Genomic DNA, 23,574 nt, shown 5'->3' on the forward strand with positions numbered 1-23,574 from the left:
CTATCTTTTGAGTAGCTTCTGGTGTGAAAAGACAACTCGGGATGAGATTGTCCTCTCTGCTCTGGTACCCACTGGAATAATATTCATTCATTTATTCATTCATTCCATAGTATTTGTTGAGCGCTTACTCTGTGCAGAGCACTGTACCAAGCGCTTGGAATGGACAATTTGGCAACAGATAGAGACAATCCCTGCCCGTTGACGGGCTTACAGTCTAGTCGCGAGAGATAGACGGACCAAAAAAAAGCAATAAATAGAATCAAGGGGATATACACTTCGTTAATAAAATAATATCAGCGCTTAGAACAGTGCTTGGCACATAGTAAGCGCTTAACAAATGCCGTCATTATTATGATTAATATCAGTAAGGGGGCGGAGAGACGGTGCTGTTCTGTCCGCCCGTAATTTATGTTTGGGGTATTATTGTTGGATTTGGGGCCGTTTGGGGCAGATGATCTTCTCCGTGGGTCAATCACTTTTTCCCCTCAGTTAAATTCATCAATCGGTGGTATTTGTTGAGCGCTTACTGTGTGCAGAGCACTGTACTAAGCGCTCAAGAGAATCCAGTACAGAGAGTCGGTAAGACATATTCCCTGCCCACCAAGAGTTTACAATCCAGAGGGAGAGGGGGGCAGTAATACTTCCCCCTCTGTACTTCCCAGAGACGGGACAGTGAATAAGACCTTTCATTCGGTGGTATTTATTGAGCGCTTACGCTGTGAAAGCCACTTGGGCGGGTACAGCATAACAATCGACAGACACATTCCCCGCCTGCAGTGATTTAAGCCCGTCACTGGGCAGGGATCGTCTCTATCTGAAGCCGAATCGTCCATTCCAAGCGCTTGGTACAGTGCTCTGCACGTAGTAAGCGCTCAGTAAATACTACTGAATGAATGATTTTACCATCTAGGGGTCCTAGCTAAGAGTACGGTGGACAGCTTTGGGCCAAGAAGTTATTCTTGAAGTTCACTCTCTCATTATTGTGCCATCAGATCTCTAATTGGTCTCCCCCGAAGGTGTGTAATCCTTCTTCCGCAAAACACCATAAACACATTTTCCCAGGGGGGAACACATCCAACTGCGGGACCCGGGCAACCTGGAAGAGTTTTGGCACACACCCCCGACCCGCCGAAAGAGGCTGAACTTGGAAGTATTGGAGGAGGCAACTGAATTCTGGCGGGTGCTGCCAGAACCCAGAAGAGCAGCCGGTTGCGTGCCGGCCAGAGTTGGATTCCGTCGGCGCCGTTTCCCCTCCTTGCCCGGCCTTTCTGCTCCCTCTGGGTAGCGTCTCGATGAGAGGGAGCCGAGTGGCAGTGAGAAGAGGGACGTGGGCAGAGCCGACGCTCCTCCCCATCTTGGGAACTCCCAGTGATTTTTGGGTTGGCGATGGTGCCGGCTCGCCGCAGAAGAGGCCAACCGGGCCTCAGTGAGGCCAGCCCCACCGTAGAAATATAATAAGAATAATAATTGTGAAATTTGCTAAGCGATTCTCTGTGCCAGGCACCGTCCTAAGCACCGGAGTGAATACCAGCAAATAGGGTTCGACAGAATCCCCGTCCCGCATGGGGCTCACAGTCGTAATCCCCATCTGACAGATGAGGTAACTGAGGTACATAATATTGTTGGGATTTGTTAAGCGCCTACTATGTGCAGAGCACTGTTCCGAGCGCTGGGGGAGATGCAGGGTCATCAGGGGTAGACTGTGAGCCCGTCTTTGGGCAGGGATTGTCTCTATCTGTTGCCGATTTGTCCATTCCGAGGGCTCAGTACAGTGCTCTGCACATAGTAAGCGCTCAGTAAATACTAATGAATGAATGAATGTTTCTCCGTGGGTTTTCACATCTTCCTGTGCCTGCCGTGGGGCTTCCGTCCGCCCAGCCCGGTTTCTCTCAGGGCGTGGGCGAGGGCTGTCTGGCGTGGCTGGTACCCTCCCAAACTCCTCCAGGATCTGGTTTTAATTTTGTTTGTCCTAGAAGGTCCTTTTGGCAAATGGTGCTAAGTACACGCCCCTTGTCGGGTTTCTTTTAAAAAAAAAAAAAGCCTATCGGCTGAAATTCCTCTGGGCCAGTCCCGGGTGGCTATCACAGTGTGGGCGTCGGGTGAGTGGATGAATGAATAAATGAATATCATTGATTCCGTATATTTTGTCGGTTCAGCTAGCTTATTTGGGGCACACCTATCACCCTTGGACCTTGTTCCCTTGGGGTATCTGTCCAAGCTACTCGCTACCACGGTTTCATATTTTCATAGAAGCGGCGTGGCTCAGTGGAAGGAGTACGGGCTTCGGAGTCAGCGGTCGTGGGTTCGAATGCCGGCTCGACCACTCGTCGGCTGTGTGACTTTGGGCGAGTCGCTTCACTTCTCGGTGCCTCAGTTACCTCGTCTGTAAAATGGGGATTAAGACTGTGAGCCCCACGTGGGACAACCTGATTCCCCTGTGTCTACCCCAGCGCTTAGAACCGTGCTTGGCGCCTAGTAAGCGCTAAACAAATACCAACGTTATTAGCATTATGATATTTATTCAACGTCTGTCTCTTGTTCTTATTCGGGAAGGAGGAAAAATCTGATTTCTCTTTGGAAATGGACTCTCCAAAGATGAATTTTATGGGGGACTTGCAATTTTCTTTTAAATTTTTTGAGCCTGGACGTAATTTACATCGCACCCGTTGATTCATCTCATCAGGCAAATAAAGTATGCCTGGGTTTTTATGGGTTATGCAATCAGTGCAGTTCCCCTTTAGCTATGTATACGCTGTAACGTAATTGCTCTCCTTCCTCCTCTGGGCCTGTTAAAATCATCCACCGATGATGAATTCCGGCCTTTGGGAGTTGGCTGTTTTCAGCTACCCGGGCCGTCTGCGGACCTAGCAGAAATCAGTCAAACTTGGTCGAGTCATTCTTGAATCAGACCCCTGGCCGAATCCAGCGTCGGCCGTGTTCGGTGACGGTCAGATGGTGGATGAGAGAGCCCCTCTTGGAATGGTATGCGGGGACCGAGAGAGAGGATTCGGGAAGGATTTTCCTTCTCGATTGGTGTCGGTGCGGTCGACGTTAAGAAAATAAGGCAATTTCCCAATGGTGCTGGCCAGTGGCTTTGAGGTGAGGGAGAGAGAGGAGGAAAAACCTGTCTGGCCCTTCCCGTTCCTTACTCTTCAGGTGCTTATGAGTGATACGCCCTCAAGAATTAATGATGAGTAGGAAATGGCTTCTTGGAACTACAGTCCGTAGTATTTGCCTGAATAATTTCCTTTTCTCTGTAGTTATGTTCGTATCGGATAACGAAAGCTTTAATCCTTCCCTGTGGGAGGAACAAAGGAAGCAACGAGCTCAAGTGGCGTTCGAGTGTGACGAGGACAAAGACGAAAGAGAGGCACCTCCCAGGGTCAGTATTCCCTCCGCGCCGGGGGAGCCTCGGTCTCTTGCGGGGCCCAGGTTCCCGAGCGTCCGCGCAGGCGGCGGCCGGGAGCCTCTCACTTGGACCCCCAAGCCCCCCGTCGTCCCCCGCCTCCGATTTTTCAAAAAAGGTTCCCAAAGGGCACGGAGACCTTTCGAGTAAGCGGAGCCACGTGATGACATCGGCGCGTTGCCGAGACGGAACATCTGTCACCGTGTGGCTAGCGGTGATGCGTGAGTGAACTGCCGCGGCTGCTGAAGTGTTTAAAAAACAAAACAAAAAACCAGAACCGGCTTAGGGGACACCGAGCCCACCCCCCGTCCCCTTGTCGACGGCGGAGCCGCCGTTCTTTTAGGCGCTCGCCCGGCTTCCCTGCTTTTTCCTATGATCTCAAACTCAAAGAACCGAGATGAATCGAGTTGATTCTGTCCCACTGACGGCTGACTTTTCATCACTCTTCCACCATCTCTCCAGTGTAACTTTGATCTTTTTCCTCTTTTTTTTTTTTTTGGTTACAGGAGGGAAACTTAAAGAGATATCCAACCCCCTACCCAGACGAACTCAAGAACATGGTCAAAACAGTTCAGACCATCGTCCACAGATTAAAGGAGGAAACAGCGGAAGAGTCCGGGAAGGATTCAAAAGCACCAGAAGACCAGCAAGTTGGAGTAAAAGATGCAGGTGTAAAGGTTAGAAAGTCGCGTCAGATCGCAGCTGAGACAGAGGACAGACAAAAGCCGACTCAGATCTTCAAACGACTGCCTCCTTTCCCCCTTTGCCTGCAGATTCGATAATAATAATAATAATAATAATGTTGGTATCTGTTAAGCGCTTACTATGTGCCGAGCACTGTTCTGAGCGCTGGGGTAGACACTGGGGAATCAGGTTGTCCCACTTGGGGCTCACAGTCTTAATCCCCATTTTACAGATGAGGTAACTGAGGCACCGAGAAACTAAGTGACTCGCCCAAAGTCACACAGCTGACGAGTGGCCGAGCCGGGATTTGAACCCATGACCTCTGACTCCAAAGCCCGTGCTCTTTCCACTGAGCCACGCTGCTTCTCAAAACTTTGTAAACCTTCCTCTCCTCCTCCCGTAAACGTGGCACCCCTTTCCCCTCCGCCCCGGCCCGCCGGCTCACCAGGGCTTCATTCATTAATGTGCAGAGCACTGTACTAAGCGCTTGGAATGTACAGATCGGCGACAGGTAGAGACAGTCCCTGCCCTTTGACGGGCTTACGGTCTAATTGGGGGAGACGGATAGACAAGAACAATAGCAGTACAGTAGCAGGGGCTTCATTTTCCCCTGGAGATCTACCCAAATAATCGGATAAACCTGGGGTAAAACTTGTTTGAAAAGGGGTTTTTTTATTTTTGTCCAAGTGTAGTAAGCTTAATACTAATAATTTTGGAATTTGTTAAGCGTTTTTTTAGTTGGCAAGTACTGTACTAAGCCCTGGGGAGGATGCAGTCCCTGTCCCTCATGGGGCTCACACTTTTAGTCCCCGTTTTACAGATGAGGTAACTGAGGGGCAGAGAAGTTAGGTGGCTTGCCCAAGGCCCCATGGCAGGCAAATGGCGGTGCCGGGAGTAGAATCCATGACCTTCTGACTTCCAGGCCTGGGCTCTACCCGCAAGGCCTGGGCGTCAGAGAAGCAGCGTGGCTCAGTGGAAAGAGCCGGGGCTTGGGAGTCAGAGGTCACGGGTTCTATTCCCCAGTCCGCCGCTTGCCAGCTGTGTGACCTTGGGCAAGTCACTTAGCTTCTCTGTGCCTCAGGCCCCTCGTCTGTAAAATGGGGATGAAGACTGTGAGCACTTTGTGGGACAACCTGATTATCTTGTATCGACCCCAGCACTTAGAACAGTGCTCGGCGCGTAGCGATTAACAAATATCAAAAAAAAAATACCAACATTATTAGGCCATGGTGCTTCCCGGGAGCCTCTCAGGAGCAGCCTGGCCTAGAGGAAAGAGCCCGGATCTGGGAGTCAGGGGAGCAGGGTTCTAATCCCGACTCTGTCGCTTGGCCTGCTGGGTGACCTTGGGCAAGTCACTTGACTTTTCTGGGCCTCATTTTCCTCAGCTGTAAAATGGGGAGTCGACACCTGTTCTCCATCCTCCTTAGACCGTGATAACGTGTGGGCCAGGGACTGCGTCCGTCCCGATCAACTCATACCTACCCCAGTGCTTAGAACGGTGCTTGGCACGTAGCACCTAACAAACCATCGTCACCATCGTTATTATTATCATAAACATTTCTCCATGAGCTTTTTTCTCTTATTAGACTTCAGAAGGGATCCCAGTCAAAGGACAAACAGAAGACAGGGAGCAGCACCCGATGGGAAACTGTGTGCAGAAGGCAAGTGAAGCAGAAGCCGAAAAGAGCCCGGAAAACCCGGAGACCGATGCCAACGCGAAAGCCCCCGGGAGCCCCAGAACGAGCATCAGCCAAGAAGGCACGGTGGAGGTAAGGGACCGTTTCTCTAGCGTTACGTGGCTTTTGCCTGAGAAATAGCACAGCGGCTCATTTGGCAGAGTGGGAAATGTCCTGTTAATGAATAAACAGATTGCCCAGAGGCTCGCGGCGCCCAGCTGACGTGGCAACGGGTTTTAGGGGTGAACGCGCCGACTTTCAACAAAGGACCTGTTTTTCCAGGTTGGGCTGGAAATGCGTGGCTGCTAGGAGAATTGAGAGGAAGGGAGAACTGTTGAAAATTATTTGAAGACTAGCCGCGTCCTGCATTTCTCACACCTCAAATGAGCGGGGTGGGGAAGGGAAAGGACTCTCGACGAGTGATTCGATTGTGGTTCTTCTTTGCCGACCCCTGCCTGGTCCGTGGTGTTTATTTCTTTTGACTCTCCGGGCCACTCTTTCCTGAACTTTTGGCCAGAGCTACATTTTTCAGAAATTGGCGGGCCCTTGAGTGATGTTTTTCTTAAGAAGTGAAATCATGCTGCCCCTTTCTTTTGAAGAGGTCAGAGGTTTTTTGTCTCAAAATAACATTCTCCACCTCCTGCGTGTTACAGATGAGGAAACTGAGATTCAGAAAGCTGAAGTGATGTAGCCAAGGACAGCGTCCACAGCCAGAAGTGGAGCGAGTCTTATGGCTAACCACCCGAGCACCGCGGAGAATGGCATTGCCTTAAAACCCCGCCGAGCTGATCTCTGTCGAGAAATAGGTTAAAGAACAGAAAGGGTCAGTTAATTAGGTACAGAGCCTAGATTCGTGCTTTGGAGTTATTAACCCTGGAGTCCGCCCCTCTCGTCCAGCTCACCGTGGGCACCGGAGCTCAGAATCGAAATAAAGGCCGTGTTTCACCCTCGGAACGATCAGAGGTGGAGGGCGCGTGGCCGTGAAACAGAGGGCGGCTGAATTGCGCGCACGGCCTCCCGTCTCCGTCCGCCGGCCGAGGGGGAGGGGAGATTTTTACAGCCGAGGAGCGGTCTCGAATGACCCGACCGGCTTCCTGCTAAGGGTCGTGATGAACCCAGCCAGGAACTGGATGTTGTCCAGAGGCCTGGAGCCCGGCCCGTGTTCCCATGGAAGACGTCTTCAGGTCGACGGAGTTACGATGAGCTCAGGAAGGCTTGGATGTCTACCCGCCTCTCTCCTGCCCATCCAGCCATCCTGACCGGACCAGGCGGAGAGGTCCGGGAGCCTCGCAGGAGCCCCCGGGGGTGTTTCCGGGCCCGCCGTCCGGCGGTCCTTCAGAAAGGGAGAACGACAACATTCACGGGGCTTTTCTCCAAACAGCCTTGCGGCCACTTACCTTGAGCAGTTATTTCACGCCCTTTGATACCTTTTGACCTCTGTCAGGTATTTGACTTTGTTTAGAACCATCTGCAGCCTACGGGTCGTTCTGACTTTGTCCTGGGGGGCTTGAGGGAAGAGCCCTAGAATGATTGTTTAGAGCGTTTCATTTTCACTGAAGCCCTTCGGCAAATCTTTCCCCGCCCCCATCTTTTAAAAGCTGATTCATTCGCTGGGTCCCGGTTCCGGCCCGCCCGGTGCTCTTTGAGCCCGGGGTTTGAATCCCCCCCCCCCCCAGCTGTCCCTGTCACAGCTGGGGTTTGGGAAGTGGGGCCGTCAAGGCCTCACCGACAACGGACACCCCTTCCTCCTCTTCCGCCCCCCGGGCAGGCAGACGGGCAGACAGCTGGCCCAAACTTCCTGCCCCCTCCTACACCCTCCCCGCGCACTGCGTTGTCACGCGCGCAGTTGTCGTCACCCGGTGTGATCGTCCCTCTTAGATTCTGCTGCGCACAGAGCAACCCGGCCTCCACACCCCGGGTCTCCACCCAACGTGCACGACCTTGGGCCTCTGTAGTTTCTCTCCGGGGTGACCCCTTAAGGGTCCGCCTCTTCCCCAGATCTTCCTCTCTCCTTCCATCCTGGGCTCCTCCCTGGACTGTGGGCTGCCTCTTCGGAGCACACCCCGCGCCGGAGGTTAACGGGGGCTTTTCCAGGGCCTCTGGGTTCAGGATCAGGGGGTCCTCCGTTGGCCAGGGCGAAACTCGCCCGAGTGGGTTTCTTCCCTCTCCTTCTTAGGCAAAGAGCCAACGGCGTCTTCCAGTTGTCCCCCATCTTCAGTCGGGTGGGGATCGCGTTCCCTCAGAGCCCCCTGCGTTCAGGGAAGCTCTCACCGCGGAGTACCGTCGGTGTCCGGCTCGGCTCCGCACCGAATCCAGACAGGCCCTCGGTGCCAGACGAAGGCTAAGCACGTCGTGACAGATGTGCTCCCGGGCAGATCCGGGCGTGTCGGAGTGCCTTCTGGATCTTGGACATGAAACTCATTAAAGCCCTTGTTACCGGGAGTTATTTCCTTGCACAAAGTGAATCATTTTTCTTCAGAGGAATAATAATGACAGTAATGGTAATAAGCAGCGTGGCCTAGAGGAGAGAACCCAGGCTTGGGAGTCAGCGGACCTGGGTTCTAATCCCGGCTCTGCCGTTTGCTTCCCGAGTGACCTCGGACAAGTCACTTCACTTCTGTGGGCCTCGGGTCCCTCTTCTGCAAAATGGGGATTAAATCCTACTATCTTCCATTTAGACTGTGAGCCCCGTGTGGGACCTGATTTTCTCGGATCCACCTCAGTGCTTAGAAGAGTGCTTGAAATATAGTAAGTGCTTAACAGGTGCCATTTTAAAAATAACAATGATGATGATAATACCCGGTCTATAGGATAGTCAGTACTTCTCTTTTTCCAAAGTGCTTCACATCAGCTAAACTCAGGGTATTCTCATGCATCCCTGTAAGGTTATTAGGTTCTTTTATCCCCATTTTCTATGAGAACCAGAGAGGCTAAGCGACTTGCCCAAGATCACAGAGCCAGCCACGGGAGCGCTAGTGAAGTGCTCTGCCCCCGCTGTGTTCCGCAGACAGTCGGCGCTCCGTAAATACCATCTGTTGATTAACTGCTTCGGAAAGCTAGGATTAGAATCCGGGTGTCCCGATTCTCGGGCCCACGCTCTTCTCTCTTCCAGGAGACCATACTGCCCTGGGACTGCAGCTTCGGCACTCGCTTACGCGGTGTTCGTGATGCTTCCCGGCCGGGCGAACCCACAGCCTGAGCCAGGAAAAAGTCTCTGTTTCTAAAAGCCGTGAGCTCTGTTCATTGACTGTTCTGTTCAGTTTGAGCAGCTTTGGTTCTGCCGTATGTCACGTTGGGGTTTGTTGTTGTTTCCACGCTCAACCTTAATGCGATTTCACTCGAACTTAATTTGGGATTGCCTCCTTCCCGAGTGGCATCCATTCCTTTCCAGGTGGGGGGAGTTTAGCGGCGGGGAGGGTTTTACGCCAGAATACATTTCCCTCTTTTAACAGGGATCCGAAGAACTTTCTTCGGATGAAGAAATGAAAATGGCTGAGATGCGGCCGCCGCTGATCGAGACGTCCATGAACCAGCCAAAAGTCGTAGCCCTCGGCAGTAATAAGAAAGGTGAGGCGGTGAAGCCAGGGGATGGAAAATAGCGGCGGTGGAAACTGAAACGGTCCGGCCGGAGTTCTCTCGTCTAGTGAGCGTTAGCGGCACGAAAACCATTAACTTACAAATGTCCATTTAGACCCGACCGGTGTTTCCCAGGCCTGTGGGTCCGCCCAGCAGTTAATCTAGGAAGAGGTCCATTTCCTTTCTCACTGTGGAAAGAAAAAGCCTGATTGCCCGCCTACGTCGGCATCGATAAACACATCCAGTAGCCTCCCCAGCTTTCATCCGTCACCCTCCCCCTTTTTACCATCAGCAGCAGCAGGAGCGTTTATTGAATGCCTACCGAGGGTCGCGTAGTCTACGCAGCAGCACAGTAGAAGTGGAAGGCCTTGGTCCCCGCTTTTCAGCGTGAGGGTCAAAATCACGTCCCGCCTTGTCTCCGGGTGTTGGATGTGCGTTCGGATGGACCAGTCAGTCGTATTTGTTGAGCGTTGATTGCGGGCAGAGAACTGGACTAAGCGCTTGGGAGAGTACTGAATATCAGAGTCGGTAGGGACAGGATCCCTGCCCACGACGAGCTTTCAGTCTAGAGGGGAAGACATTAGTGTAAATAAAAAAATAACGGCTCTGTCCCCCGGCTGGGTTCGGAGCTGCGTTAGCCAGCAGCCTGCCCGCCAGAAGGCCGCAGCCGTCGGCCGTCGCCACCGTGGCCAAGCGATTCCTTGTGGGGAACAGGGCCCTTCTGTGGGAGAGGAAGCGTTCACGACGGCCACGGCAGCGGCACGGCCCTCTCGGTAGCCCAGCGAGCCTCGACACTAGTTTTAGCGAGCTGTTGGGATGTGACTCTGTTTCAGATGAAAGTCAAGATGCGGATTCGTTATCAGATGAGGCCACCCACAACAGCAATCAGAACAACAGCAATTGTTCCTCCCCCTCTCGGATGTCGGACTCGGTCTCTCTCAACACCGACAGTAGCCACGACGCTTCGCTGCGCTCTCCGGTGAAGGGGAGAACTCCCGGCGCTCTCATTTCCCAAATCAGGTACGCCAGCGGGCGGGCAAAGGGAAGGCAAAGGGCCCCGCCGAACCCCGGCGGCGGCGGCGGCATCGTTTCAGGACCGGTTACCTCTTTTTACGGAGCGATTTTGTAATATTTCTCTCACGGCATTTCATTGGGTCTCCCCCCGGGAGACGCCAAGGGGCACGAGGGGAAGACGGAGGAGGAATCCTTAGCACGTCCACGCCAAGGCTCACGGATAATCCGTTTCATTTAGGTAGGATTCAGAGAAGCAGCGTGGCCCAGTGGCCTGGGAGTCAGAGGCCCTGGGTTCTAATCCCGGCTCTGCCCCTTACCTGCTCCGTGACCTTGGGCAAGTCACCTCACTTCTCTGTACCTCAGTTCTCTCGTCTGCAAAATGGGGATTCAGTACCTGTTCTCCCTCCTAATTAGTGTTGGTATTTGTTAAGCGCCTACTACGTGCCGAGCACTGTTCTAAGCGCTGGGGTAGATCCAGGGTAGTCAGGTTGTCCCACGTGAGGCTCACAGTTAATCCCCATTTGACAGATGAGGGAACCGAGGCCCAGAGAAGTGAAGCGACTCGCCCACAGTCCCACAGCTGACAAGTGGCAGAGCCGGGAGTCGAACCCATGACCTCTGTCTCCGAAGCCCAGGCTCTTTCCACTGAGCCCCACTGCTAATTACGACTGTAACCCCCTTTAAGGACCTGATTATCATGTATCCATCCCGGCACGTAGTCCAGTGCTTGCCACGCAGTGAGCGCTTACCAAGTACCACAGTTACTAGTATCCTTCTTAGCAATAAGGGGGTTCCTTAAGCGCAGGGTCCGATACAATACCGTGAGCTGGGGGAAGTACAGCCGAAGTCTGGGACGCGTCATTGTCTACTCCAAAGGAAGGACCCGCCGGGAGCTCTTCAGCGTGGAGAGAATTGTTCCGGATGCGGTTTGGGGGAGCAGTTGGGTTAACAAGCCGGGGGTGACCGAGGCGACCGTAGACTCGGTGTTCTCTGGTCTCTCCTTCAGCTGTTCCTCGGGGTCTTAGACATCCCGGTTGACGTCCTGTCCTACCACTGGCCCATCTGAAAATGGTAGGATAGGTAAAACCCATCTCCCAAAGATAATGTGGAGATTCAGAAATGACTGGTTTAGAAGTGACCCTGAACCTTTTTTTTTCCTATAGCATTTAAGCGCTTACTATGTGCCAGGCACCGTCCTAAGCGCTGGGGGAGATCCAAGCTAATCAAGTTGGACACAGTCCCTGTCCCATATGGGGGCTCACAGTCTTAATCCCCATTTTACAGGTGAGGGAAATGAGGCCCAGAGAAGTGAAGTGACTTGGGGCTAAAGCGGCAGTGCCGGGATTAGAACCGGGTCCTCCGACTCCCAGACCCGTGGTTTCGGAGTCATTTGTAACTTTCCAGTCAGCGAGTGGTATTTATCGAGCACTGACCCTGTGCAGAGCACCGCCCCGAGTGCTTGGGAGAGTGCGGTGTAACAGCGTCGGTAAACACGTTCCCCACTCCCAAGGAGCTTGGAGTCTAGAGCGGGAGAACTTCCCGTCACCTAAGCTTTGCCCGACGCCCGTAACCACCGACGGTGGAGCGAACTACTCTGCTTAGGGGTGCGGGGTATGGGTTTTGGCGTGAGATCTTAGGGCTCACTCAGGAGCTGTGGCCGGGTGGGGCTTTTCTCCCTGAGAGAGTTTCTGCATTAATTCGAGTGCTTTGTTTTCAGGCAAGAAGATGAAAATTTCAATAGTCTTTTCCAGAACGGAAGTGACATCAATAGCTCAACCGAAGAAAAGTTCAACACGCGAGAGGGAAGAGTCATCGGCCTGACAGAATTGGACTTGAACATCGAGGAGAGGCTGACCCTCACCGAGCAAGGGGTCGACCTGAAGACCCCCTCGGGAGAATCCATCGCGTTAGACCGGATCAACATGAACGTTCAGACGTGCGATAACGACGAGGCGGCGGAAAGGGCCAAGGCGGCCCAGGGCGTCGGGTGCGGGAAGGGGTTTTTAAACAGTAACGCCGGAGGAGAGACCGCCCCCTTAGAAAATGGCGACCGATATCCCGACCCGCCTTCCGGGAGCGAGGCGAACGGGCTTCCCGAGGAGTCGGCTCGACCCGCGAGGAGGGCCGACCCCCGGCGGGGCCCGGCCCTCGACCCCGAGCCCTCCGCGGACCCGGGCGTTTCCAAAAGCAGCGAGGACCTGTCGCCGCGGCGCCGCGGGCCCCCCGGCTCGGTCGTCAAGTCGCACAGCGTGACCGACATGGAGCCCGGGGCCCTGAGGATCTACGACATCCTCGGCGACCACGGCGGGCCCCAGCAGCCCGGCTCGGCCCCCAGGGCGGGGACGGCGGCGGCGGCGGGCGGGACCGAGGGCAAGAACATCGTGCGGAGCAGATCGGCCACCCTTCTGTGCGACCGGCCCCTGCAGGTCTTCCCGGGCTCCTCCTCCTCCTCCTCCTCCGACCTGGCGTCCTGCGCCAAGACGGCGTTCAGGTTCGATTCGAACCACAACCCCGAAGAGGCCGCCGTGGTGAGGGGCCCCGGAGCGGGCGGGGCACCGCCCCACGGGCCCCCCCAGTACAACGTCCAGTACAGCAGCCACGCCCCGGGCAAGGACGCCCTCTGGCACCCCAGGCCGAATCCCCAGACGGAGCCGGCCGGCCTGCCGCCTCCCCGCCTCCCCCGCTCCGACGGCCCCGACGGCCCCGGCTACGCCAAGCACGCCGCCAACCTCAACTTCTCCAACCACAACAACGTGCGGGCCAGCGCCGCCTACGCCGCGCACCAGAGGTCGGGGCCGCCCCGGCACGGGGAGCCGTGGGCGGTCGCCCCGGGCGACAGGCTGGTGCCCAGGGCCCCCCGGAGCGCCCTGCAGAGGCAGGGCAGCGTGTCCTCGACCGCGTCGGGGAACCCGGGGGAGCCGGACCCCACCCGGCGGGCCCCCATTCCCGAAGGGGAGTACCTGACCTACCGGGAACTGCACCCCATGGGGCGGGCCCCGCCCGTCACGCCGGCCTGCCAACGACCCCTCTCGGCCCGGACCTACAGCGTCGACGGGCCCGGCGCGCCCAGGCCGCAGAGCGCCCGGCCCTCCGTCGGCGAGATCCCGGAGAGAACTATGTCGGTCGGCGACTTCAGCTACTCGCGGACTAGCCCCTCCAAAAGGCCCAACGCCAGGGTGGGCTCGGAGCATTCTCTCCTAGACCCTCCGGGAAAGAACAGAGTCCCCCACGACTGGCGGGAACAGGTGCTGCGACACATCGAGGCCAAGAAATTAGAGAAGGTAACGGCGGTTCGCCTCGGCTCTCCCGCCTCGCCCGTTTCGAGTGATCTCTCGGGGTTCCCCTCCGAGCCGGGCCGACAGCCTGGAGCCCGGAGGAGCGGAGGTCGGGTCGCGCTCCCCGTCCGGAGGGCCGCGCGGGAGGGGCCGGGTCACCGGCGGGGACGGGGTCGGGGGAGACCCTGACTTTTCAGAACTGGCTCGGGGAGGGGAGGGGAAAGAAAAGGAAAGACTCACACGAGGGCAGTGAGTGAGCGTATAGAGAAAGCCGCCATTCCCGCCGTCCTTGGGATACCCCCCGACCTCCGCCCCCCGTCCACCTGCCCCGGGCCGCTCCCAATCCTGGGAAACTGGGGCTCCCACCCGGTCCTCGCCGGCCAGGTGATCCCAGGGCCCCGCCGTCTCCCCCGCCCGAGGCTCCTCGCACGGACACTGGGTCCCTGGAGGCCGGGGCCCGACCCCCCGGGACCTCTGCTCGGGGTTTGTCTCGGCAGCCTGGACTGCCGACCCGCTGTCAGCCGCTTTCCCATCCGCTGCTTTCCGTCACTGCGGGCTGAGCAGAAGCAGGCCCTCCAAAATGGTCCTGATGGCTGATTTCTTTAATTTCCATATGCGTTCTGGGTCACTCGACTCCGTAGAAGGGCGGCATTTGTGAGTTGTAGCTCTTCTAATTTCGTCTCTCCACACACTTCGATTTCCCATCCTTAGAAGTGGCAAAGGAGCTGTAACGCATGGACTGTGGGATCGGTGGTTTCCAAACGTTTTTGAAATTACAGCTTAGAATTTCAGGGACAAGTCCATAGGGTAATTTCAGTGGATACCGAGTTTTAGGTCATCGGTGTCCCTTTTAGTCAGTCGTGTTTATTGAGCACGTGCTGTGTGCAGAACACTGTATCAAGCACTTGGGAGAGGACAGCGTAACAGTGTAACAGACACAGTCCCTGCCCCCAACCAGCTTACAAATCTAGAGGGGGAGAAAGACATTACTGTAAATAAGGTTACCGTAAATAATAATAATTATAGTACTTGTTAAGCGCTTACTGTACGGCTGTGTGTCAGGCACTGTTCCGAGCGCTGGGGTACGTACGTGCTGTGGGGCTGGGAGGGGATGAATAAAGGGAGCGAGTCAGGGTGACACAGAAGGGAGTGGGAGAAGAGCAAAGGAGGGCTTAGGCAGGGAAGGCCTCGTGGAGGAGATGGGGCTTCAGAAAGACTTGAAGGTGGGGAGAGTCACTGTCTGTTGGATATGAAGAGGGAGGGGGTTCCAGGCCGGGGGCAGGACGTGTGCGAGGGGTCGGGGGCGAGATGGACGAGATGGAGGTTGGCATTAGCGGAGCGAAGCATGTGGGTTGAGTCGAAATAGAAGAGTAGCGAGGTGAGGTGGGAGTGGGCAAGGTGATGGAGTGCTTTAAAGCACTCGGGGTGTTTAGACTCGACCCGCTCGATATTTAGACTCAGTATTTGGCTCTACTTCCGATGGGAAAGGGCTCCCTGCTGATGAATGTTAATACCACACTCCTGTTCACGAGCAGCCCCGTAGTACTCGATTAGAATCACGTGCACACTGAGAAAATGTGCAGTCAGTCAATCGATCGTATTTATCGACTGCTTAACGAGCGTAGAGCCCCGTACCACGCACTTGGGAGAGTACGGCGTTACGGCCTTGGTAGACGTGTTCCCCTTCGAGTCCTATCCTGACCTCTAACTGAACTCAGACATTTTCTTTAAACCAAATTACCATTCCGTTTTTCCTCTCCTCTCCACCCCTGAAGATCATTTTTGTGGTTCCCCAATTACAGTAACAGTAATAATAATAATAATAATGTCGTAATAGCATTCGTTCAGTACTTATTCTGGGTTGAGCCCCGGGATAGATACCTGCTCCCGCCTGGACCTAAAATTCCATTTCAGATGGGCGGGGTTCAACAGATCTCTTTGACCAAAATGAGAAGGAGCCGTCTTTGGGGGTTTTTTTAAATTTTTTTATGGTATTTGTTAAGCACTCATTAGGTGTCAGATGCTCTTCCGAGCCCTGGGGTAGGTACATGTATCCTCCTGTCACTGGCCTGGGAGAATCATCCTAAGGAGTGATTAACTATCCCTCTCTGGTATGCATTTCTCCCCTTTTTCTGGCTTTGCTTGTGTTTGTCAGGAGCTGGAGTGAGGGGAAGTGCCCAGACCAGTCAACAGAAACCCACAATACATTTTGCCGGTGATGAGACCTGTATTAGGTCGGAAGGCCTCTTTGTCTATTAATCCATCGATCGGTGGGCCAAGCTTTGTACCGAGCGCTCGGGGAAAGTGCAGTAAAATTTAATAGCGGTATGCATTCTCATTCCTTCCCCAAGTGTTGCATTCGAGATAATAAAATTGCCTCTTCTCAGCATTGTGCAAAGGCACTGGGATAGTTACAGGATTATCGAGGCGGAGCCGATCTCCATCCCAGATGGGGCTCACAGTCTAAAGGCGAAGGAGAACGGGTGTTGAATCCCCCTTGTGCAGATGAGGAAACTGAGGCCCGGAGAAGTTGTGACCCGCTCAGAGTCACACGGCTACTAAGCGGCAGAGCCAGAATCCCAGCACTCGGGTCCTCTGAATCCCAGGCCCGTGCTCCTTCCACCAGGGCACACCGCTTCTCTGATTTTAAGGTCGCTTAATTTCGTCTAATTTCTGAGTTATCCAGAGCAGGGATTAGGGTGGCCATTGCCATTTTGGTTTACTAACGGCGCCTATGTCGGAGGCCCGTAATGACCCCAAATAGCGTCCGTTGTAAGAAACTTTAAGAATTGAGCTAGATGGGAACGTTCCTCATTTCAGCGTCATCCGGACTATAGGTCTTGTCCCCTTCTCCCCCTCCGTCCTACACCCCCAGCGTCCCTTCCAGGATTCCGGTGTGAACTGTCGGCCGAGCGATGCGCAGACGGGGTTTCCCGACTAGATTCCCGCCGGCCATCTGGAGGTCCTGTTGAGCTAGACGGAGGTGCCAGTGAGACCGCCAGTCTATCGGTGATATTTCCCGGGACATGGAGTTACCTGGCCAAGACTGTGTAGCATAGGAAAGGCGGGCTTGGAGCCAGCAGCCTTCCCCAGGGTGGGGTTCGAAGCGAGGAGCGTATGTAAGAGCGAGGAAAGGGGTAACGGTAACCCCGTACGTGTCATGGGTTCCGTTCCACTCCGTTTCGGAGCGGGGACGCATTCAGAAGTCCATCTTCGCATAGGTCCACGAAGGAGGACACTGGCACGGGGTCGGGCTCCAGAATCTTTCCGAGAGGGTGGCGGTAGATGTGCTTTTGAAGAGCCACGAGACACTCGACGGCACCCGTGCGACAGACATGCGTTCGTGCGATCGGATCGATTGAAGGCGTACTGTGTGCGAAGCGCTGTACTAAGCGCTTAGCGCCGTACAGACACGAAATATAGCAACTCGCCAGGGGACAGCCCTTTTAGGGGCCCAGTCTGGCCCAGACTCTGGATCCCACATCTGAATTTCACCGTCAGTGGGATCGTCTTTGAATAGTCATTCATTCATTCAATCATTTATTGAGTGCTTACTGAGTGTGGGGCACAGTATTAAGCGCATGGGAGAGTACAGTGCAAAAGTATGAAGGACCGTCATCTAGAAAGAGCGAGACACTTAATGGTGCAGTTGTGAAAATCAGCTCAGCTTGTCCTAGAGGATTGAAATTTGCCCCCTGAGCCAGGATAGTTTAGGTTTAGTCGACGGCCCTTTTGAATCAGTCGTATGTATCGAGCATCTGTTCGTTCGGTCGTATTTATCGAGCGCTTACTGTGTGCAGAGCACTGTACTAAATGCTTGGACTGTACCGTTCGGCAACAGATAGAGACAATCCCTGCCCGACAGTGGGCTCGCAGTCTAAAAGGGGGACACGGACAGCAGAACAAAACAAGTAGGCATCGATACCATCAAAATAGATGATAAACAGAATCATAGATCTATGCACATCATTAATAAAATAGAGAAATAATATATACAAATAGACACAAGTGCTGTGGGGAGGGGAAGGGGGTAGAGCAGAGGGAGGGAGGAGGGGGAATGAGGAGGGCTGGAGGGAAAGGGAGGGCTCAGTGGGGGAAGGCCTCCTGGAGGAGGTGAGCTCTCAGTAGGGTTTTGCAGAGGGGAAGAGAGTTTTGGACGAATACTACACTGAGCACGGGGGAGGGCATAGTGAAGGCTCAAGACACGATCCTTACCCTCAAGGAGCTTGGCTCTAAAGACGGAAACAGCCACTAAATTCTTTACGGGTATTAAAGGCTTCTCTGGGAGGAGATGAATCTTACCGAGGGCCCAGCTCCTCCAGGAGGTCTAACTAAGCCCCCGCCTTCCTCTTCTTCTCCCACTCTCTTCTGCATCGCCCTCACTTGCTCCCTCTTCCCTCTGAGAAGCAGCGTGGCTCAGTGGAAAGAGCGTGGGCTTTGGAGTCAGGGCTCATGAGTTCGAATCCCAGCTCTGCCACTTGTCGGCCGTGTGACTGTGGGCGAGTCACTTAACTTCTCGGTGCCTCAGTTCCCTCATCTGTAAAATGGGGATGAAGACTGTGAGCCCCACGTGGGACAACCTGATTCCCCTATGTCTACCCCAGCGCTTAGAACAGTGCTCGGCACATAGTAAGCGCTTAACAAATACCAACATTATTATTATCTTTTCTTCCCCCTCCCGACCCCACACCATCAGCGTGGCTCAGTGGAAGGAGCCCGGGCTTTGGGGTCGGAGGTCATGGGTCCGATTCCCGGCTCTGCCACTTGTCAGCCGTGTGACTGTGGGCAAGTCACTTCACTTCTCCGGGCCTCAGTTACCTCATCTGTAAAATGGGGATTAAGACCGTGAGCCCCACGTGGGACAACCTGATTCCCCTGTGTCCACCCCAGCGCTTAGAACAGTGCTCTGCACATAGTAAGCGCTTAACATATCTGTCATTTTTTTGTGCATTAATGTCTGCGCCCTCCCCCCCCCCCCCCCCCGCCTGAGACCGTAAGCTTGTTGTGGGCAGGGAATGTGTGTCTTATTGTTGTTTTGTCCTCTCCCGAGCGCTGCGCACAGTAAGCGCTCAATAAATACGATTCGGCGAACAAACAGGAGAAGAGGAATGGAAAGATGGCTAAGTGAATCAGTAGTTGCTTCACTAGGCGAGCCCCCAGATCAAGTAATGGTATTTATCGTGTGCTTACCGTGTGCAGGGCACTGTCCTAAACGCTTAAGAGAGTAAATTTAGAGAAGCGGCGTGGCTTAGTGGAAAGAGCCTGGGCTTGGGAGTCAGAGGTCGCCACTTGTCTGCCGTGTGACCTTGGGGAAGTCACTTAACTTCTCCGGGCCTCAGTTCCCTCATCTTTAAAAATGGGGATTAAAAAAAGTGAGCCCCAAGTGGGACAATCTGATAACCCCGTGTCTTCCCCAGCGCTTAGAACGGTGCTCTGCACCTAGTGAGCGCTTAACAAATAGCCTAATTATTATTATTATTATCAAACTACAACGGAGTTGGTAGAGACGTTCCCTGCCCACAGCGGGCTTAGGGTGTCAGGGAGACTGTTTCTGCTGAAACCTGGGAACGAAGCGGGGACTTGTAGATGGATCTGTCCTGAGGGGGCCGAGGGGTTGTCAGCGCCCAAGCGCTGAGGCGGTGGTCGGTTGGCAGGGCGAGAGCCTGGGCACCGCCCTCTGCCACTCACTTTTGCCGCCCCACTGCCAGTCTCTACGCTTGGCGGCTCTCAACGGGAGAGGGGTTGATTGCCTGCAGAAGGGGTAGCCGGTTTCACCCAGCCAAGTTTCACCCAGCCAAGTCTCTGCGGCTGCCGGGACAAGCTGGAATTTTATCTGCGTGCTCCACCCCCTACCCCCTGCCTTCTCCTCCAACTCTACTTTCACCGCCATCAAAGTTTCCAGTGGGAAATCGGTGCTCTCTCCCTTCCTGCAACCTCAGCCAGAACTCCCAACTTTTCCGTAGGCAAATTCCAGGACTTCAAAAATTTCACTTCTCAGATTCAGTTCTCTGCCCGGGGAATAAAATTGTTCACGCGATGGAAATAGAGAAAGAGAGAGAGAGAGAGAGAGAGAGAGAGAGAGGAAGGGAGATTCAACCCGTCTGTCGATCGACACATTTTCCTTCAGTGCGACTGGAACAGAAATGATTAGAGATGATAAAAAAAATCTTGTCGTTATTTTCATAAGCAGTAAGGGAACTGGAGGGAAGAATGCATTTCCATGTGTATTGATCGGTGTTGTGTCAACTTTCCGCTTTCTGACAGTATAATTTACAAAATGTGTCAGGAGAGAAGAAAACGGCGGTGTAAATTAAGCAACAAGCCTGTATGGTTTTCTTTCGTGTCCAGACGTGCGAACTGACTTATTTCCACGTACTCCGTGTGTGTAACGCATGTGACCGCGTGTCTGCTCAGGAGAAATGCGGGCCGGAATGATTTTGCAGTGGCACTGGGCAGGTTGCGTGGGCATGACATCACCGTGGCATGACAGGGAGCAGACACGCCTGCGAGTGTATGTAGATAACAGCTGTCCTGTGGGTGTTGCATGCGGCACTAACCTCTGTCCACTCTGTCCCTCTTTATTCAGAGCATGCTGTCGAGGTCCTTTAATTCCAATTACGCTGCAGTAAGCAGCAGCTTCCCCTCTGGCAGCTCTAGGGATCTGCACGGCAGCCAGGGCAGCGTTGCCTTGAGTGGTGCAGACGGAAGAAGTTCTGGTGGGCACGTTTTTCGTGTGAGTACCTGCAGTAGGCCGGCCGGGCACGTCCACAGGAGGGAGGAAAAAGGAGGAAAATGTCGAGCGGGCTTTCGGGGCTGTTCCTTTCCTTTCTGGGGACAAAACTCCCCCCCAGTAAACCCAAACAGACCCTGATTTTGAACTCTCCAAGGAATCCCCTGTTCTCTTTTCGATTCCGACCCCGGGCCGCTGCGGGATGGGAGGAAATTTGAATGACGCTCTTCATGTCCGACTCTGCGTGGCCATGAGAAAGAGGCTGGAAGGCTGCCTTTCTCTCGGGGGGCTCGGGAAGAGTCTTGGGATTCTGCAGAGAAAGCCCTTCTTGCCCTGTTGACTGAGGGCTTTTCTCAGAAGCAGTGTGGCCTAATGGAAAGAACTCTTCATCCTGGCTCCACCGCTTGTCTACTCTGTGACCTCGGGCAAGTCACGTCACTTCTCGGGACCTCGGTTCCCTCATCTGCGAAATGGGGATTACGACGGGGAGCCCCACGTGGGACTGAAACGGTGTCCAACCTGTTGTCCCCCCTACTTAGACTGTGCGCCCCGTGTGGGACCTGGTTATCTTGAATCTACCCCCAGCGCTTCGTACAGTGCTTGACACCTAGTAAGCGCTTAGGAAACGCCACGGTCGTTGTTATTAATATAACTATTCTCTGGTGTCCAGTTGTGGACGCGCCTCCTGTTTCGTGTTCAGCCTTACAGGAGCCTGCTCGGCAGAACCCTGGCCCTTGCACAGTGCTATCGTAAATTCTTTTTACACGTCGGCATCTCCCTCCCTCCTACCCAACTCCTCCGCTGGGTCAGAGTGGATGCATTTCGAAAGAATCTTGGGGAAGGGGACCAGGGAGGGAAGAGTTGGAGCCTCGGGAGAAAAGAAGCAGCCCTGTCTGGGGGTGGGTTGGGGGAGGGAAACCCACCTGGGAATCAGTAGCGGGACAGCTAGAGTCACTGCTGAACTCAAATTCTCACCTCGCCTCGGCCATCTTAGTCGCCCCGTTTAGGAACGACTAGAACCAGAGAGATCTTTCAAAGAACTGGGTCTCCTTTCCCTTGGTGGGGTGTCGATGAACCGCACGGGGCGGAGACGCTCCGAACCCAAACCTATTGTGCTCTTGTCGCGGGGCGCTAATTACCACCAGATCAGCGTCCTGCAAAGATCAGAGAACCAAACCTTCTCAAACAGCTTCCTGTGTAAAGATGCAAACCCGACAGTGAGGCTGTTTGAAAACGGTCACATCAGTATCTGGAACAGGAGAACGGGTTTTGAAAATAGTCCGCTAGATGATTTTGGTGACGTGTGTTCGTTCAACCCTAGTAGAATCTAGGTAACGCCTACAGTCTCAGGTTAAGTCTGCCGGTTTTGAACGCGGCCCATGAAATCAGGTTCGTTTCTGCCTCAGAACCGAGGGCTTGGGCTGACGCCTCCAATTTTTAACAGTAGCACATGTCTATCTTTTACGTGAAACGAAAACCGGTAAGACTTAGCCTTGATGATTAGGATTTACCTTCTCTATTTAAACACCAGTTTCCGGCTTAACAGCGTTACCGTTGAAATTAGCCGAGCCAAAAGAAAACGATCGAAATAGGCCCATCCCTCGTCGCTGCCGTTAGAAGCGCAGTTGACGGCTGCCGCACGGAAGACCCTTTGCAGAGCAGAACGTTTGTCGGCTTAGCCGTTTGCTGGGGTTCCGAGGGTAGGGACGTCCAACGTGGAGCGCGGCGTTACGTGATGGGCACACTGCCCCTCCGCCCGCCGCCGAGCCACCTTCCGACACTCGCTAGGTCGTTGGTTCTTGCCCACCGTCTCATACGCTTACTCTTTATTCTCCCCATCTTCTCTCCAGCATCCCCAGGCCCCCGGCCCAGGCGATCCATCGGCCCTGGACGACATCTTCATTTCAGGACATCAGAGCTACTCTTCTGCTCCCCTGAGTCTCAAAGAGGTTCCCGCAGACGCCCTGAAGAAAGTAGGTATCGAGGGTGTCCGTGAGCACGCCCTCCTTCCCGGGTTGTTCCTCCTTGGAAACGCAAGGGCGCGGTTAGCTCTGAGGGCTAGTTCTCCGTTGCTCGGGGGACTTGGTTTCAGAAATTGAGTGGCTGCGTGGGAAGGAGCTCGAGGCCCCCAGGGACTCAGTGCAGGGGGATGAGAGATGAGGCGGTGGAAGATATCGGTGAAGGAATAATTATGAACTCAGAGCACCTACGGCTGCTAGGACGGAATGCAGCTACCGGCCGTGGATCTGAGCCCCGCGGTCTTTTCACCTTACGGGGCCTTTGATCTGATGAATCAATCAGTGGTATTTGTTGAGCGCTTCCCGTGTGCGGAGGACGATACTAAGCGTTTAGGTGGAGGCTCTAAGCGGTGGTATTCACGGGGTCTCTCCTAGCTTAGAAGTTGCCGAGAGCCTTGGACGGAGGGGCGTGCCGAGCGGCACCGATAGCCGGGGGAGAGATCTGCCCGCCCACCTGCCCTCCCTTCCCGTGAGCTGTCGCTCAATGCCCACGATTCCCGCCCGAAGAGCCAAACTGGGGTATACCGGTAGCCCACATCAAGCTTGGATGAAAATCTAGGCCCCTGGCCCGAAACTCATTTGTCTTCTCTCTCCGCCCTTCCCGGGTTTGTCGACGATCTCCCGCTCAGCCTTTCCTTGCATCACACGCTTCCGATTTGAAAATCGATCTTTCCTCACTCACCTGCCAGCGAGGGTCTTTGAAACAGACTCGCTAACTGGACGGAAAGGTGCCGGGGCCTGTGAGGAAAAGGCGGTGACTTTAACGGGTTCTAGCAGGAGGCGGTGTTCAGGGGGAGCTCGGGGGGCCGTCCCCTAGTGCCGAGGTGGGCCCCGAATTGAGCCGGGGCGGGCCATCCTCCAGGTGTCAGCCCACGGAAGCCAGTCGGAAGGAGCCTTCAGCAGAGCGAGACCTGTGAGGGAGAAGGGGTTTAGCGTAGGCAGGCCCGACGACCGTGCCTTCTCCGGAGTCATCCATGTTCCTCGCCCACAGCCTCGGGATTTTCTTCCTAGTTCTGGAATCCGGTGAGGCGGTAGCGCTTCCTCAGCCTAAGCCGGTAGCTTCCCGGCTTCCTGAAGCTGAACTTGGACCCTGCGTTATTGCCTCCTGTCGCTTTTGGGTTTTCAGGGAAGGTTGGGTCCGAGAGGAGCCTCCTGCTCTGCCTCTCCCACGGGGCTTTTTGTCGAGAAGTTGCCT

At 54.5% G+C, this 23,574-nt stretch overlaps 1 protein-coding gene across 3 annotated transcripts in view; it reads left to right on the forward strand.

The window, feature by feature from the left end:
* The window catches only part of ERBIN (erbb2 interacting protein), a 149,514-nt gene that overhangs the window by 114,307 nt on the left and 11,633 nt on the right, over positions 1–23,574 (forward strand). For 2 of the 3 annotated variants that reach the window (XM_029058874.2, XM_029058880.2), the window contains exons 17-24: positions 3,261–3,382; positions 3,913–4,083; positions 5,677–5,859; positions 9,219–9,333; positions 10,176–10,362; positions 12,074–13,637; positions 20,218–20,364; positions 22,212–22,334. In XM_029058874.2, the coding sequence (XP_028914707.1) occupies positions 3,261–3,382; positions 3,913–4,083; positions 5,677–5,859; positions 9,219–9,333; positions 10,176–10,362; positions 12,074–13,637; positions 20,218–20,364; positions 22,212–22,334 (2,612 nt within the window). The remainder of the gene's footprint in view (positions 1–3,260; positions 3,383–3,912; positions 4,084–5,676; positions 5,860–9,218; positions 9,334–10,175; positions 10,363–12,073; positions 13,638–20,217; positions 20,365–22,211; positions 22,335–23,574) is intronic. The other variant, XM_029058885.2, reaches the window with a different exon arrangement.

The sequence above is a fragment of the Ornithorhynchus anatinus genome, chromosome 1 (genome assembly GCF_004115215.2).
Source record: "Ornithorhynchus anatinus isolate Pmale09 chromosome 1, mOrnAna1.pri.v4, whole genome shotgun sequence".
NCBI classification, from domain to species: Eukaryota; Metazoa; Chordata; class Mammalia; order Monotremata; family Ornithorhynchidae; genus Ornithorhynchus; species Ornithorhynchus anatinus.